Genomic DNA, 18403 nt, shown 5'->3' with positions numbered 1-18403 from the left:
CACCCATGAAAGCTGGTACATCACATACAACTGTCCAGACACTAATCCCCCATGAAAGCTGGTACATCACACACAACTGTCCAGACACTAATCCCCCATGAAAGCTGGTACATCACATACAACTGTCCAGATACTAATCCCCCATGAAAGCTGTTACATCTCATACAACTGTCCAGACACTAATCACCCATGAAAGCTGGTACATCACATACAACTGTCCAGACACTAATCCCCTATGAAAGCTGGTACATCACACACAACTGTCCAGACACTAATCCCCAATGAAAGCTGGTACATCACATACAACTGTCCAGACACTAATCCCCCATGAAGGCTGGTACATCTCACACAACTGTCCAGACACTAATCCCCCATGAAAGCTGGTACATCTCACACAACTGTCCAGACACTAATCCCCCATGAAAGCTGGTACATCTCATACAACTGTCCAGACACTAATCACCCATGAAAGCTGGTACATCACATACAACTGTCCAGACACTAATCCCCCATGAAAGCTGGTACATCTCATACAACTGTCCAGACACTAATCCCCCATGAAAGCTGGTACATCTCATACAACTGTCCAGACACTAATCACCCATGAAAGCTGGTACATCACATACAACTGTCCAGACACTAATCCCCCATGAAAGCTGGTACATCACATACAACTGTCCAGACACTAATCCCCCATGAAAGCTGGTACATCACACACAACTGTCCAGACACTAATCCCCCATGAAAGCTGGTACATCACATACAACTGTTCAGACACTAATCCCCATGAAAGCTGGTACATCTCATACAACTGTCCAGACACTAATCACCCATGAAAGCTGGTACATCACATACAACTGTCCAGACACTAATCCCCCATGAAAGCTGGTACATCACACACAACTGTCCAGACACTAATTCCCCATGAAAGCTGGTACATCACATACAGTATGGCTGATACACACCACCACCCCATCTGCTTACTTTGAGTCGCTTCATTCTTGTGATGAAGTCAAGGATGTGGCCAATGTCCTTCTTTACATCCCCACTTTCTGAAAATACACAGTTGACAGTGTTACTGGACCAGCCCCTACCGACTTAGGCTGGCATGTATAGGAGTCAGTGTTCAGAGTGTTACACAACTCTCTGGCTGCCACAGCATGCACAATGCAGAACTTGTTAATGTTTGGGAAAGATGAAGCTTTTTGTCAGTGGGAGACGCAGGTGTGCTTATATAAGTTTGTGAGATGTTAGCTGTACAGCAGTGAGTTGGGTTAACAGTCGCTTTAGTAATTCAGTTATGTGAGGTCCTGACAACTACCATTCTTGTAGGGCTGGGACGAGTCCAGATTATGTGTAGTGTTGATAAACCCATGTGTTGGGTATTGAGTTAATAAACCCATGTGTAGGCTGTTGAGTTGATAAACCCATGTGTTTGGTATTGAGTTAATAAACCCATGTGTAGGGTGTAGAGTTGATAAACCCATGTGTTTGGTATTGAGTTAATAAACCCATGTGTAGGGTGTTGAGTTGATAAACCCATGTGTAGGGTGTTGAGTTGATAAACCCATGTGTAGGGTGTTGAGTTAATAAACCCATGTGTAGGGTGCTGAGTTGATAAACCCATGTGTAGGGTATTGAGTTGATAAACCCATGTGTTGGTTATTGAGTTGATAAACCCATGTGTAGGGTGTTGAGTTAATAAACCCATGTGTAGGGTGTAGAGTTGATAAACCCATGTGTAGGGTGTTGAGTTGATAAACCCATGTGTAGGGTGTTGAGTTGATAAACCCATGTGTAGGGTGTTGAGTTGATAAACCCATGTGTAGGGTATAGAGTTGATAAACCCATGTGTAGGGTATTGACCTTTTTCACATTTCGCTACTTCCGGTTTGAAAGCAAGGTTTGGAGAGCAGAAGGTGAAGGCTGGATAGCACATGGAGATGTCAACAAGGCACGCAATCGGGACAAACTGTGACAATTAACCATCCATGTACATTTATCGTAAGTATTGAACAATGTTCTTATTCTTATCATTGACAAACTATTCTACTGTTATCTGGTCTCCTTACCGATATAAATTTGAGTCTGGCCGTTCTGTTGTGATTTCATTTTAAAATATCCATGGCCACCTGGTAACTCCCGGTGCAGTTTATGGTAGCTGAACAGACTAAATACAAATGCTACTGAGATCTTGTAAAGAATAATTCATTGTTTACACACCTTAAGCCAAACTATTTATTGTGAGTTTAAATAACTTTGCGGGTTGTACTTGAAGTCGAAATATTGACCTTTTGACTATATCTAGATATATATGTTAGAAACTAACTAAATTGATATGTTGATATAATGTATCAAATTGTAACCTACTGAGAATTTACAATCGTAATAAATCAGAATTTTGCATCAGTTGCGTATTTGATGTAAATTGTAATGGACTCAAATGCATTCCAATAAAATATTAGACCTCTAGATCTACTTGTGCTGTCGATATTGTGAAAGTTGTTATTTTGATTCTCAATGTTGACAGATTAGATACCATGAGGTGTAATATTTCAACTGAATTATTACATAAAAGGTGTAATTTTGTAAACAATTATCTACCAAAATGATATTTACTTTACTGTACCAAATTAATTATGTCATGAAATGAACAAAAACCCAATTAATTAATGGCAAGTAAATGTTCAATCTACATGTGATCTTTATATAATTTACACAAACAGATAACTCTTTAACAGTTTGTATTCAAATATTTCAAATGCATAAATTGATATTGACATTACTATAAACTTAAAGTATAAACAGAATTATTTCTAATTCCAATGCGTATTGCAATCATAACTCATTTATTCTCTTTGTTTAATTGTGAAACCCATCTGGCTTTATGGCCACAAACATGTTTTGAAACTTTAAAAACAAAATGATTTCTTTTGTGTAAGCAATTGCCATGTATTATTGATTATTAATCATATCAATTTATATGTAAGAATATAGTTGTGCTTACTCTGTCATTTTGCAATAATTATATTGTTATGATGTAATATTTTACTATTGTTAACAATCTTTAGAACTTTAGTTTATTTCAATCAAGTCAAGTGGTGTGATCATTTTGATAATTTTTATAATTCAATCAAAACGAGAAATATAAAAAAATATAAATACATGGAAGAAATTTTATTTCCTTGTCAAATAACAATGATAGCATGAATTTATCTCATCTTGTGATGTGACAAAGTTAATATTTTTAAGTCAAGATATCAACTTTAGTAAACAATAAGAAGAGATAAACATTATATTTGACAAAATAAATTCGAGCCTTATATTTTCTTTGTGATCTTCATGACCTTACCATAGTGTCAATGAGGCAGACTGACTGTAGGGATGACAAAACATGATATTTCACCTTATTTTAATAAAAATCTTATTTATTTCACTCTAGCGAAAGTATGTTTTCAGCATGGTCAGACTAAACAAAGTATGTCATGATTAAATACATACCGGTAATACAAATATCAAAACGTGTTTCATTAAAACAAGAGTAAATTTCTGTGTGACATTGATATAAAGAGCTGTAGTACACTGTCATTAAATTGATGCATCTGTTGAGTTTACTGTTTACACAGAATATACTGTTTGAGTTTTAGACATATCAGATGAATTGATGTCTTCAAGATTGTTCTAAAGTTGCATGTAATGTGACACACTGTGATTAATTTTCCTTAAATTTCTCTATTTGAGATGAATGTTGAGTGTTGAGTTGATAAACCCATATGTAGGGTGCTGAGTTGATAAACCCACGTGTAGGGTATAGAGTTGATAAACCCATATGTAGGGTGCTGAGTTGATAAACCCACGTGTAGGGTGTTGAGTTGATAAACCCGTGTGTAGGGTATAGAGTTGATAAACCCATGTGTAGGGTATAGAGTTGATAAACCCATGTGTAGGGCATAGAGTTGATAAACCCATGTGTAGGGTATAGAGTTGATAAACCCATGTGTAGGGTATAGAGTTGATAAACCCATGTGTAGGGTGTAGAGTTGATAAACCCATGTGTAGGGTGTAGAGTTGATAAACCCATGTGTAGGGTGTAGAGTTGATAAACCCATGTGTAGGGTGTAGAGTTGATAAAGGCATATGTAGGGTGCTGAGTTGATAAACCCACGTGTAGGGTATAGAGTTGATAAACCCATATGTAGGGTGCTGAGTTGATAAACCCACGTGTAGGGTATAGAGTTGATAAACCCATATGTAGGGTGCTGAGTTGATAAACCCACGTGTAGGGTGTTGAGTTGATAAACCCATGTGTAGGGTATAGAGTTGATAAACCCATGTGTAGGGTATAGAGTTGATAAACCCATGTGTAGGGCATAGAGTTGATAAACCCATGTGTAGGGTATAGAGTTGATAAACCCATGTGTAGGGTATAGAGTTGATAAACCCATGTGTAGGGTGTAGAGTTGATAAACCCATGTGTAGGGTGTAGAGTTGATAAACCCATGTGTAGGGTATAGAGTTGATAAAGGCATATGTAGGGTGCTGAGTTGATAAACCCACGTGTAGGGTATAGAGTTGATAAACCCATATGTAGGGTGCTGAGTTGATAAACCCATATGTAGGGTATAGAGTTGATAAACCCATATGTAGGGTGCTGAGTTGATAAACCCACGTGTAGGGTGTTGAGTTGATAAACCCATGTGTAGGGTATAGAGTTGATAAACCCATGTGTAGGGTATAGAGTTGATAAACCCATGTGTAGGGCATAGAGTTGATAAACCCATGTGTAGGGTATAGAGTTGATAAACCCATGTGTAGGGTATAGAGTTGATAAACCCATGTGTAGGGTGTAGAGTTGATAAACCCATGTGTAGGGTATAGAGTTGATAAACCCATGTGTAGGGTATAGAGTTGATAAAGCCATGTGTAGGGTGTTGAGTTGATAAACCCATGTGTAGGGTATAGAGTTGATAAAGGCATGTGTAGGGTGTTGAGTTGATAAACCCATGTGTAGGGTATAGAGTTGATAAACCCATGTGTAGGGTGTTGAGTTGATAAACCCACGTGTAGGGTGTTGAGTTGATTAACCCATGTGTAGGGTATAGAGTTGATAAACCCATGTGTAGGGTATAGAGTTGATAAACCCATGTGTAGGGTGTAGAGTTGATAAACCCATGTGTAGGGTATAGAGTTGATAAAGCCATGTGTAGGGTGTTGAGTTGATAAACCCATGTGTAGGGTATAGAGTTGATAAACCCATGTGTAGGGTATATAGTTGATAAACCCATGTGTAGGGTATAGAGTTGATAAAGCCATGTGTAGGGTGTTGAGTTGATAAACCCATGTGTAGGGTGTTGAGTTGATCAACCCAAGGCTGATAAGCAGGGCCAACCTGAAATCGGACCCCTACAACTGATCCTGGCACAAGCAAGGGAGGGCATCTCACAGCACATTGGAGAGCCACAGGCCCCATGCCCTACCATTGCTCACATAAGATTTCACATATTTCTGTCAATGCAATAATATTACACAGGAGTATGAATGTTACAAACAGAACAGACAAGCATTTAGATAGATAGTGTTTCAAGAGCTTTTTGAACACATTAAATAAGCTTTTGCTAAATTGCTCAATATGTTGTTCACATGATAGTTATTTATGGTATATTTTCTTAATATTTATCTGACATATAATTACAAATGTGTAGACTCTCTTTCAGAGTGATTGGGCAAACATAATTGTTATTTAGACAATTAATATGCCATGTCTGTCAGAGATTACTTCAACAACAGTGAGCTGGCTATTTGGGTAGATGTTGGTCCAGGAAGCAGGAAGAACGTGAGAAGGCTACATACTGTGTTGTAGGGACACAAAGTAACTATTGAAACGCATCATAACTCTTTAACATGGTTAAAGTACCACATGTTGGTTCAGGCAGCTTCAGCCTCTCCGTCAGAGCGTGGAGCTGCAGCGGCGACATCTGGAACATCTCATGGGACAGCAGGATTGTCTCCCCTGCAAGGTTACCATCATAACTGGATTAGTTTATTTGTTTCTTCTTTAATCAGGCAGTCACCAATATTTCAGCTATAGAACAGTCTGTAAATAAATGGGTCCGGACCAGACAGTCCAGTGATTGATATCATGAGCATCGATCCATCCAATTGGGATACAACGACATGCATCAGCCAAGTCAGCGAGCCTGACCATACCATTCATTCCGTTGGTCCCTTCTTATGACAAGCATGGGTTGCTGAAGACCATCTAACCCGGATCTTGGTAAATGAATTAAGTGTCACTAATTATACTTAAGTCATCATTAGTGAAACAGATATGACAGCATAAACTCATAGGTCATAAGAATGTAATGTCATGAGTTATGATGTGATGAGTCAAATGATAAGGAGATTCTTGCATGCCAGGGAAACTGTCATTTTGAATGTGTACACTACATAGAGTGTACAACAACTCTAGTCGAGACTTTTCAAAATGAATTATAGATAAACGAGGTTGGTGTTCTTGAGCCAAGACAATTATTGTAGTCACCTACCTCTGTTGTAGAGCTCTTCTGCAAGGGCCTGTGTGATGCCATGGATCTCCTTTAAGTATATAAAACATAAATGTTACTGATGATAACCACATATTTGTTGAAGTATAGGAAGGAGGCGAGGACGGGGGGCACGATGACTTACATGTTTGTTGAAGTGTAGGAAGAAGGCAAGGATAGGGGGCACGATACTTACATATTTGTTGAAGTATAGGAAGAAGGCAAGGACAGGGTCAAGGTGACTTACATAACAAATTTGTTGAAGTGTAGGAAAAAGGCAAGGATAGGGGGCACGATACTTACATATTTGTTGAAGTATAGGAAGAAGGCAAGGATAGGGGGCACGATACTTACATATTTGTTGAAGTGTAGGAAGAAGGCAAGGACGGGGGGCACGATGACTTACATGTTTGTTGAAGTGTAGGAAGAAGGCAAGGACGGGGGGCACGATACTTACATATTTGTTGAAGTGTAGGAAGAAGGCAAGGATAGGGGGCACGATGACGTACATATTTGTTGAAGTGTAGGAAGAAGGCAAGGACAGGGGGCACGATACTAACATATTTGTTGAAGTGTAGGAAGAAGGCAAGGATAGGGGGCACGATGACTTACATATTTGTTGAAGTGTAGGAAGAAGGCAAGGACAGGGGGCACGATACTTACATATTTGTTGAAGTATAGGAAGAAGGCAAGGATAGGGGGCACGATGACTTACATATTTGTTGAAGTATAGAAAGAAGGCAAGGACAGGGTCAAGGTGACTTACATAACATGTTTGTTGAGGTGTAGGAAGAAGGCAAGGATGGGGGGCACGATGACTTACATATTTGTTGAAGTGTAGGAAGAAGGCAAGGATGGGGGGCACGATGACTTACATATTTGTTGAAGTGTAGGAAGAAGGCAAGGATGGGGGGCACGATGACTTACATATTTGTTGAAGTGTAGGAAGAAGGCAAGGATGGGGGGCACGATGACTTACATATTTGTTGAAGTGTAGGAAGAAGGCAAGGATGGGGGGCACGATGACTTACATATTTGTTGAAGTGTAGGAAGAAGGCAAGGATGGGGGGCACGATGACTTACATATTTGTTGAAGTGTAGGAAGAAGGCAAGGATGGGGGGCACACGGTGTGCCAGGTAGTAGAGCACAGTCTGGAGGTACACCTCCAACTCCCCCTGACGTTTCTTGATGAACGTCTCGCTCTGGTTACCAAATAGCTTCTTGGGAGGCAGCAGGTTCTTGTCTAGCTTACATGTTGAGACCAGCTGTAAGCAAAGAGATAAATCAGACTGTTATGATTACATACTGTGTAAATGAGGAACTTATTCCTGACATCACAACATCCTAGCTAGGAGTGAAACAATACATCAGTGCAACATCGTGAGTTTTCATACCACGATAGGATACACAATACATTTTTTCTGTATTAACTTAATACAAGACAATTGACAAAATAGTACTTGACTTTTTATTACCCCCAGTGTATTTGTCAGTCAAATATCGCAAAATGTGTTGTAATTAGCTCTTCAAGAAATTTCCATGTGACTAGACGTAATCATGGCCTATTCATTGTGATACATATCGTATCATCACCTTGTTGTATCGTAACATCCCTAAACAGAGCCAGTTGAATACACTATATCACATCGTTTGTTTGTCTGTTTGTTGTTTAACGCTCTCCTTTCCGATATTCAAGATATATGACAGCAGTCCGTAAATAGTTGCATCTTGACCAAACAATCCAGTGATTGACATCATTAGCATCAATCTATGCAATCAGGATACGATAAGATTCATCAACCAAGTCGGCTGATGAATCTCATCATATCCCGATGCATTCAGCTATCCTGACCACTCGATCCCGTTAAGCCATACGACAAAAATAGTTGCTTCTTACGGCAAGCATGGGTTGCTGAAGACCAATCTCAACCTGGATCTTCACGGGTCCACGACATCATATCAAACTTCCTCGTAGGTAATAAATGCATTTTTACTATTATTATCATACATTTATATACCACACTTATCCAGACATCTCTGCTAAAATGCAGTTTTATTTGTTCCCTGATCAGTGGATACATATGCATTCCAGTTATCATCCTCACTCCACCTCCTACATCGGGTCCCCCTTCCCTGATAGGTGGACATAGGTACACTGGAACCAAGTCACGTGCTCACAGCAACACCACACGTGTTTCGACCGCTTAGGTTTCGGGTGTATAGACGTATTCGTGTTTCCACCATCTGGTCATCTACCATTGGATGAGTGGGTTCTTTTGACTGCACAGGATGAATGTACTGTACACTAGGGGTAGTGACAACACCATAAAGACCTGAAAACATTGTTGGTCCGTAGGCTGAATAGCAACCTGAGCCTCGTCCCACAAGGCGATCATAACTCTCATACTTTAACATAAACTTATGATGATCGTAGCGCTTACATCGCCTTGTGGAATGGGGCCCAGGTCACTAGCAGCATATGACCTCAGCATCAGGTGCTTTGGACCGCTTGCCCACTCTGCCGCGATTATTTTGTCAATGTCATTGGACTTCAGTCATAAAACCGAACAATAGTTACTCAAAGCTTTGACCCTTGGAAAAAATTAAACTCTCAGCTCGTGACTGCCACAAAGTGCTTGTACTAATACATCCCCAGTAATATGAAGACTTCAAGTATAGGTGATTACTCATATCAAATAACAAGGCTTATCTGTAATCAAACATAAAGTGCACACAAAAGCAAAACACTCTTAAGTTCTCAAACAACAGTCTGAACATACAAGAAATACATACATCTCCATCTTCATGGGTACTAAAACCTACAGGGTTTATTCATGCTCCTAGAAGTACCCTGCCCCACTCTGTAACCTGTATGTCTGCTCCTTGTATAGTTCTAGAAGTACCCTGCCCCGCCTGCCCCCATGTAACCTGTATGTCTACCCCCTTGTATAGTTCTAGAAGTACTCTGCCCAACCTGCCCCCATGTAACCTGTATGTCTGCCCCCTTGTATAGTTCTAGAAGTACCCTGCCCCGCCTGCCCCCATGTAACCTGTATGTCTGCCCCCTTGTATAGTTCTAGAAGTACCCTGCCCCGCCTGCCCCCATGTAACCTGTATGTCTGCTCCTTGTATAGTTCTAGAAGTACTCTGCCCCGCCAGCCCCCATGTAACCTGTATGTCTGCTCCTTGTATAGTTCTAGAAGTACTCTGCCCCGCCAGCCCCCATGTAACCTGTATGTCTGCCCCCTTGTATAGTTCTAGAAGTACTCTGCCCCGCCAGCCCCCATGTAACCTGTATGTCTGCCCCCTTGTATAGTTCTAGAAGTACTCTGCCCCGCCAGCCCCCATGTAACCTGTATGTCTGCTCCTTGTATAGTTCTAGAAGTACTCTGCCCCGCCAGCCCCCATGTAACCTGTATGTCTGCCCCCTTGTATAGTTCTAGAAGTACTCTGCCCCGCCTGCCCCCTTGTATAGTTCTAGAAGTACTCTGCCCCGCCAGCCCCCATGAAACGTGATGTCTGCCCCCTTGTATAGTTCTAGAAGTACTCTGCCCCGCCAGCCCCCATGTAACCTGTATGTCTGCTCCTTGTATAGTTCTAGAAGTACTCTGCCCCGCCAGCCCCCATGTAACCTGTATGTCTGCCCCCTTGTATAGTTCTAGAAGTACTCTGCCCCGCCAGCCCCCATGTAACCTGTATGTCTGCCCCCCTTGTATAGTTCTAGAAGTACTCTGCCCCGCCAGCCCCCATGTAACCTGTATGTCTGCCCCCTTGTATAGTTCTAGAAGTACTCTGCCCCGCCAGCCCCCATGTAACCTGTATGTCTGCCCCCTTGTATAGTTCTAGAAGTACCCTGCCCCGCCAGCCCCCTTGTAACCTGTATGTCTGCCCCCTTGTGTAGTTCTAGAAGTACTCTGCCCCACCTGCCCCCCTGTAACCTGTGTGTCTGCCCCCCTTGTATAGTTCTAGAAGTACCCTGCCCCGCCTGCCCCCCTCTAACCTGTATGTCTGCCCCCTTGTATAGTTCTAGAAGTACCCTGCCCCGCCTGCCCCCCTCTAACCTGTATGTCTGCCCCCTTGTATAGTTCTAGAAGTACCCTGCCCCGTCTGCCCCCTTGTATAGTTCTAGAAGTACCCTGCCCCGCCTGCCCCCCTCTAACCTGTATGTCTGCCCCCTTGTATAGTTCTAGAAGTACTCTGCCCCACCTGCCCCCTGTAACCTGTATGTCAGCCCCCTTGTCACTGTCCAGCATACAGCAAGCAGTGGTGGACATACCAACACCCTCTTACCTTGTCATGGAGATCATGAAAGTCACTGTATCGGTGCTTCACAGTCCAGCTGTAAGGTCCGACAGACACCTCGATCAGGTACACCTGTTAGGATATAGGAACAGAAGATAGACTATGTTCCAACTGCTAAGAATGAATTGAGGAAAATATTTTGTAAATTTAAAAAAAATAAAAAATTATTTAATAAGCATGATAAGCATGTACATGATCATGACATACGTTTGTTTATGTGTAACAGTTTCCCGCATATTGACTAACTACAACTATCTCTAATCATACAACTTCTATCTCATAGTCATACTAGTGATGTTGTAGAAGTTCTAACTGTGTAATATCATTGTCTGTGTTCCATGCTGCACAAAAGTTCACTTTAATCAAACACTGTAGCAGGATTCACTTGTCAAATTATTAGACCAAGCAAACATTTCTCCCTGATTCTTCTGGCAAATCATCAGCAACTATACATTACTTTGGTTAATTCAAGTGGCATTTAGAAAAAACCCAGCTCCTTTGTTCTCAAACTTATCCCTGTGATATTGTTGATGTGTCAGATGTTGGTGACAACTGACAAGGCCATATGGTCTCAGCTTACAACATAAGTACATGTCCACTAGCCACGCTGCCTTTGACTGTGTTATCAGTGAACGGATGTGACAGTGACACACATATCAAGTGCTGCTAATGAAGGCTGTGTGTCTTATAAAGCCACCACAAAGTGTGTTGTAATCATTGATAATTTCCTTCTATCATGTCCTTGTGTAAGGGCAAACGCGGTCCTGAATGATATGCGAGACAGACATATCTTGTTTGACAGTACAAGTCATTGCAATCACATTATGGACAACAGCAACCATGCTTACCTGTACAACCAATGTTAGAAACTGGCAGTAGTCCTATAATCCTTACCAAACTGCCTAATAGTAAAGGTATCCTAAGGACTAGTAGAAATTGGCCGATTTAAGGGTTTTGCTATATGTTATCATTATAAGGACTAGTGGACAAAAACTGTTAGTTTCTAACCCTGACAACCATATTCTCTGTGTATAGCGCACGCTTCTTTTTAAAAAAATACAGCTGAAAAGAGGGGTGTGTGAATAATCCACACAAACAATGAGTTTTGATATTCTCCCCCAGCAAAATGAAATAACTGTCAGCAGGCTCAATTTAAGGAACTTGACTTAACTTGCACTAGGTGCGTGTTGACATGAAAACCTAGTAGCACCAGAAAAAAACAAGTTGTGCCCTGGTCCCATAAATTTCTCAAAGTTAAAACATGTGCACATAATCTTGAAGTACCCACAGTTTGATGACATCAAGCCCCCAAAAGCATGACAAATTACACATAACACTAACAGAGGAATTACTGACGTAGTATGGTTGATTGGTTTGCTGTTTAATGCCACACTCAGCAATATTCCAGCTATATGACGGCGGTTTTTAAATAATCCAAGTCTGGACCAGACAATCCAGTGATTGATATCATGAGCAAGCATAGTCACCTTTTACGACAAGCATGGGCTGCTGAAGACCTATTCTACCCCATCTTCCCGAGGCAAGTGAGTTAACTGACAATAAAAGTCCAGTTTCCACCCTTGCCGAACTAGGCTGGTATAATGGAGTTACATTTTGGCCGGACTAACGAGTCCATGCATAGTCCAATCAAAATCGCGCACCGAAATTGAAATCCGGTTCATAAAGTGTCATGTACATTTCGGTCGACTGCAGGATTTGCAAAGCATGTGCACCGCTAACTCGTTGGCAACAGATATTTTCTATATCTTTTCATGTTTTTAATCAAGGTGCTCACGTAATTTGATGCACTTCGCGATGTAAGACTCGTTTGATCACAATATAGATCTTAATTATCGATCAGATCGTCTTGACTGGGCGCCACCGTTTTGTTTGAAGAAAATGCAAGTAATACGAGAGCTTGAATCTGATTGGTCAATAGGAGAGGCATAGAAAGGACATAACTGGTAATAGCCACTGGTGGCGCTACTATCGAGCCCAGGAATTCCAGCCTAATTCGGCAAGGGTGGAAACTGGACTTTTAAAGTCAGTTAACTCTCTTGCCTCGGGAAGATGATTCTACCACGGATCTTCACTGGTCGACATAGTATGGAAAAAACCCATTCAAATACAAATGCTTAGTTATTACTTACCCATCAAACATGGCCTTCACGGTCCATGTGTACACGTCATTAAAATCATGTGAAAAGCATGATCTGTAAATTGCATATGTGTAATATGTGTAGATGAGAAGCATACAATATTCCAGTTACATTCTCTTATGATGCAATTTAATAAAAAATCATTAGGCTCATGACATCAGTCACTGGATTGTCTGGTCCAGACCTGATTATTTACAGACCACCGTCATATAGATGGAATATTGCTGAGTGCGCTGTTACTTAACAAACAAACAAACAAACAATCCAAGTGCTGTGTTGTGATATGAAGGCAGTCTGGGGGAGGGGCTGTCAGCTGCTTCAAAATAGAGGACACCTAAGACAAAGCAACATACTCAGTGGAAACCATGGTAACAGATCACATTCACACATCCTCCTTCTCTTTCCAATCTTTGACTGTGTGAGACCTCCGAGGGCTGAATATATATACATTTTAACTCTTGATAAGCATATTCTGAGTGACCTGTTTAGGGTTGAATGAAACTGATTGTTTGGAAGTGTTGTCATACAATTAGTATCTGATATTGCAATGGAACTGAGTGATGTTTGATTTCATCAAACAAAAGAACAAGATTCATTAATATTTTGTCCACTTGTTTTGTAATAGGGTAAAACATTGCAGCAGCTCTATCAATTGTTGAGAAGTATAATTACCAGTCATTACTGATACAGTGGCAGAAGTAATTGGTACAGTTGAATTAATAAGTCTGTGCGAGGTGACTCCACCAGTGACATTTGAAAGACTGATTCACAGCCAAGTAATTACTATTGTTCCACACAGATATTGTCACAACAGCTGCAGATGTTGATACAATGGCAGCATCTATTTTTAGATGCGTAAGTCCTTTGTTTGTTAACATGCCACATACACAAGATGAAATAGGATGTCAGTGCATATGATCAATTCTTCAGAGTGAGTGAGTGGGTTGGGTTTAACGCCACTTTTAACAGTATTCCAGTTATATCACGGCGTGTCAGCTTAATGTGGGAGGAAAGCCCAAAGTGATGCAGGTCTCAGACGTTTACCACTTCGGTGAAACCCACGAGCACGGGTATGCAATTCTTCAGAAGGGCTGTTGGGTAGCCTTGTGGTTAAAGTCTTCATTCGTCACACCAAAGGCATGGTTTCAATTCCCCACATAGGTACAATGTGTGGGCCCCTAGCCTAGAACATTTCTACCAAAGGCGTATAATAATACTCACTTTTACCAGCACATCAATCAATGTTTCAATGTAAATTAAGCCAATGGGGTTATAAACAATTTATTTTTTCGTTTTTAGGCCCAGGGGCTAAATAAAGAGGGGGCTGAAAAAACGTGCAGTCCAAGTATAGGAATGGAAGTGTTTCAGCTAAATCACTGGTCAATATTTTGCTTTTCAATTAGTAAATCCATAATTTCAAAACTTACGAAAAGTTTGTTGTGAGAGAAACTCTTCCATAAATGAGAGTCTGCAGTTTGTGTTAGGCCTTCTGTTCAAGTTGTACACTTACTGGGAAAACTGGCCAACATAAGCAAAATAAATAGTTTCCATGGATATATTGTCAACTGATCTAAATGGATTTTTGAGAGTATCATGATGAGAGGGATTGGTCTTAATAACTCCACAAGTGCTGAGACTCTGTTTTCTAGAGTATCGTGAATGAATTAGTCAAGAAGATTAGTTGTGGATGAATGTCAATGTCACTCTCACCTGTGCAGTACCTCCAGATACCGACACCATAACATTCTGTTATTTTATGGGTGTTTTCATATTGCCCTTTTAACGACATATTTATCGATGGACTGCCCAAACTGTGTGTTTCCAAATACAATGGAATCTGTCCCAACAACCAATACTGAAAAGAAGCTGTTTTGTTTGTTTGTTTGTTGTTTAACCAGAGATCCAGATAAGCTGTGTATCTGCGTAAAAAACGCATCAGAAATGCAGAAATACGCAGTAAAATAATATCCAAGCGTATCAAATACGCAACGAACATTACAGATACGCTACAAAAATAAAACTTGTGCGTATATTCAAAATATTGTGAAGTAACCCTGCGTATTCGATTGGCAAATCAGCAACTTATTTTGAAATTATAAACGGGCATTCCGTCAACCTTGCCAAACTCCACGATGACAGTTACATCATGATCATTTGCCATCATACTTGTGGAAGTATCTTGGTATTTTTGAGTCCTATAAAGCTCTCGAACCCACACAACAGCAGTTTGCAGGGACTAGATGAATAGTGTTTTTAAATATTTAACTTAAATACCCACATGTGTAAAAACTAGTGGGTAACAGAAATTTGAATACCCAGATAGAATTACTGATACGCAGTGATTTTAAAATGCATGGGTAAAATACCCACAACACCAAAAGCTTATCTGGAGCTCTGTTAACGTCACACTACAGCAATATGATGGTGGTCTGTAAATAATCGAATCTGGACCAGACGATCCAGTCATTGATGTCACGAGCATCGATCCACTCAGTTGGGATATGATGACACACATCAACCAAGTCAGCGAGCCTGACCAACCGATCCCATTAGTTGCCTCTTACAACAAGCACAGTCATATTTTATGGCAAGCATGGGTCGCTGAAGACCTATTCTAACCTTGATCTTCATGGTATTCACAGTTATAAGAAAACAGGATCAAACAGTCTATTAATGCCTTGTTGTGATTACAATGTAAGGAACGCAATCATGAGCAAAAGCCATATTGGCCCCTAAACTTGTATTTGGATTTCATCACTGATCATAGCTCGTAATCAGTTTGTCCAAACCAATCAATCGTCATTTATCATGATGAAAACCTCCACCTGCGACTTTATCCACTGGTTAAAAAATCAAGTATAGTTAAATTTTGTTCCATCTAGTAAAGTATTAGTCCCATATAATAACACTAAAATTGACTGAAAATGAAGTGAAGAACCAAGTTCAGAGGAGTAGCCAGGAGCTCTACTGAAAACAAACTTTTTAAAACGTTAATGTTAAATAGTCTTACAAAGTACAGATTTACAAGAAAAAAGAGTCAGATGTGATTTCATTCTTATCTAAAAAACAACAAACAACTGCCCTGATCTAACAAACAGTGCATTACATATTTAAACCCCAGCTGAATGCCAAGCTGTAGCTGTGACATCATAGTTGAGAGATGTCCACCATTTTGTTTTGTTTACAGTGCATTACTCTAAAAACCAATGAAGTTATTTTCATTATTCTTGGTGAATTGAAGATGCAAAATCGTCAATTGTGTGGGTGTGTACTAGTTCATATATTTTCTTTTAGGGTGCCCTCCGGCTCCTCCCCTGAATCCTGAATACCATCTAACAATGATCTAAGATTTCCACCCCAAGTCTCATTTGCTCTCCCCTGAAACCAGAATACTACTCAACACAAATCTCAAAAGCATTGAGAAAAGGGTGCGATTTCAAGTAAAATTACTTAAAAAATATGGAAAAAATGTAAATAAATAAAAGAAACTTTTGCGTACACCATTATTTTTTTATATAAATATTGAAACTGCATACCAAATACAATTTTATAAGAGTCCCACATACCACATTGCTGAGTATCAATACCTTCTAAATAGACGTACCAATAGGGGGTTGGCAACCTCATTTGGGGGGAGACTTTAATAAATTAGACTTTGAAGTTGAGAATCAGTTTCTGTAAGCAAGAAAGCGTACAACCTTATGCATAACAACTCCTGGAATATTGCATATACCAGTAGCTATGTTTTTATGTAGATTCTTATACGTTATAAAGCTGGAGTGATCATCTGCAAGTCCACTCTCCACTATGACATCACGTCATGACAGCTCTTCTCATTGCCTTTAGAATGTTTTCATTCATTTCCATATGCTTTATAAATGATTTAATCCCACATTTATAGTTTACTGTAAATCTCCTTAAAAGGCTTATGACACAAACTGTAATCTGTTACGTAATTCATCAAATTTATTTATTTTTTAGGAATTATACACATAAACATATTTATTCTTATGATTCAAAATTTTCAACATATTATTGTTAAAATAAATAAGCCATGTAACATGTATAAATGATTGCTAAAGTGTAATTGTACAATGAACAAATACCTTGATCAAATACTCTCCACCAACGATAAGGGACACAATGAATCTTTGCATCAGCTCTGTTTTAATGTCATTGAAACATCACAAGACCATGGTAGAAACTAATATTTTTGCTCCATTAAACCATATAATGATAACATAAATCAAATCCCTTAAAAATGGCAAATTTCTACTAGTCCTTACGATACAGTAACTTATGGGCAGTTTGGCAAGGACTACAGGACTACAGGACTAGTGCCAATGTCTAACACTGTTAAAATTGATATTATAGCTAAAATTGATAGAATTATCATTAAACCGCCCGCACGTTATCAGAAATGAGCGGGCCACTGTAACTTGATAATGCCCTCATATTGCTTGACGACGGGCCATTATCAAGTCCGTTGTTAGGTGACGTCATAGGGTAGAGAAAATGACGTCACGTATTATAGTGACGTCATCTGGTTTGTTCTATGACGTTTCCATATTTGTAAAATGTGGTCAGTGAGATTCGTGTTGATTGCAGTAAGTGTTTCAAAACCGATGTTGTTGTTTCTTTTTATTTGATAACAAATTCCATCCATTTTAGCTATAATAACGGTAACGCTCTTTTTCAGGGCATTATCATTTGCAGAAGCCCTCGGTCTTTTCAACTGCCCTCCTTCGTCGGGCAGTTAATAGAAAACCTCGGGCTTCTGCAAATGATAATGCCCTGAAAAATAGCGTTACCCTTCTATTATCACATGTTTCTGTTTGAGCCATAAACCAAGCACTAGCATGTTGTTCAACCTGACCTTATGCGCTCAGTAGTTTTTCTGATATTTCCTGTACTGGTCACAAGAAGCTGTCCGCTCCTTGTACCCAAGTGTTTCATTAGGCCACTTCCTACTTTATTGAATGATGTTACCGTGACCTACAATAACCAGTGGGTAACGAACAGTACCGGAGACCACTGCACTGGACAAAGAGAAGGACACAGTACACATATTCAACAAACCTTTGGAAATTCCAATAAACACCGCCATACTACCCGCAGTAAACAGGTCCGGTGGGAATGTCTTATGTAATGATTGCAACAAAAACAAAGGTTGCAATACATGAACATCGACTTTTTAAACACATGACGTCGTCCCACGTACCGTGTAGTTTTCAGCTGATTCAGAACTCAGGATTCGCACAGTTCTTGAAGCGCTGAAGGAGTCGAGATCTTTACCGAAGTGAGCCATTGTCAGTTATGCTTCATCACCATCTTATCATGTTTACAAATATCTTCTCATGATTACTTGACACAGTTCGACGCCATGTTCTGTCGTCAAA

At 40.1% G+C, this 18403-nt stretch overlaps 1 protein-coding gene across 5 annotated transcripts in view; it reads right to left on the bottom strand.

The window, feature by feature from the left end:
- LOC124117384 overlaps positions 1-18403 on the bottom strand; it is a 46266-nt gene extending 27863 nt beyond the window's left edge. For 3 of the 5 annotated variants that reach the window (XM_046479224.2, XM_046479225.2, XM_046479226.2), the window contains exons 1-6: positions 18226-18403; positions 10834-10917; positions 7626-7808; positions 6546-6594; positions 5894-6010; positions 985-1052 (exon numbers count right to left, since the gene is read on the bottom strand). In XM_046479224.2, the coding sequence (XP_046335180.2) occupies positions 985-1052; positions 5894-6010; positions 6546-6594; positions 7626-7808; positions 10834-10917; positions 18226-18312 (588 nt within the window). In that variant the 5' untranslated portion in view covers positions 18313-18403. Of the gene's footprint in view, positions 1-984; positions 1053-5893; positions 6011-6545; positions 6595-6896; positions 7288-7625; positions 7809-10833; positions 10918-18225 lie in introns of those variants that run through there. The other 2 variants (XM_046479227.2, XM_048401378.1) reach the window with 2 other exon arrangements.

The sequence above is a fragment of the Haliotis rufescens genome, unplaced genomic scaffold (assembly GCF_023055435.1).
Source record: "Haliotis rufescens isolate VD_foot unplaced genomic scaffold, xgHalRufe1.0.p SCAF_22, whole genome shotgun sequence".
NCBI classification, from domain to species: Eukaryota; Metazoa; Mollusca; class Gastropoda; order Lepetellida; family Haliotidae; genus Haliotis; species Haliotis rufescens.
This window is presented reverse-complemented; position numbering and strand designations above follow the sequence as displayed.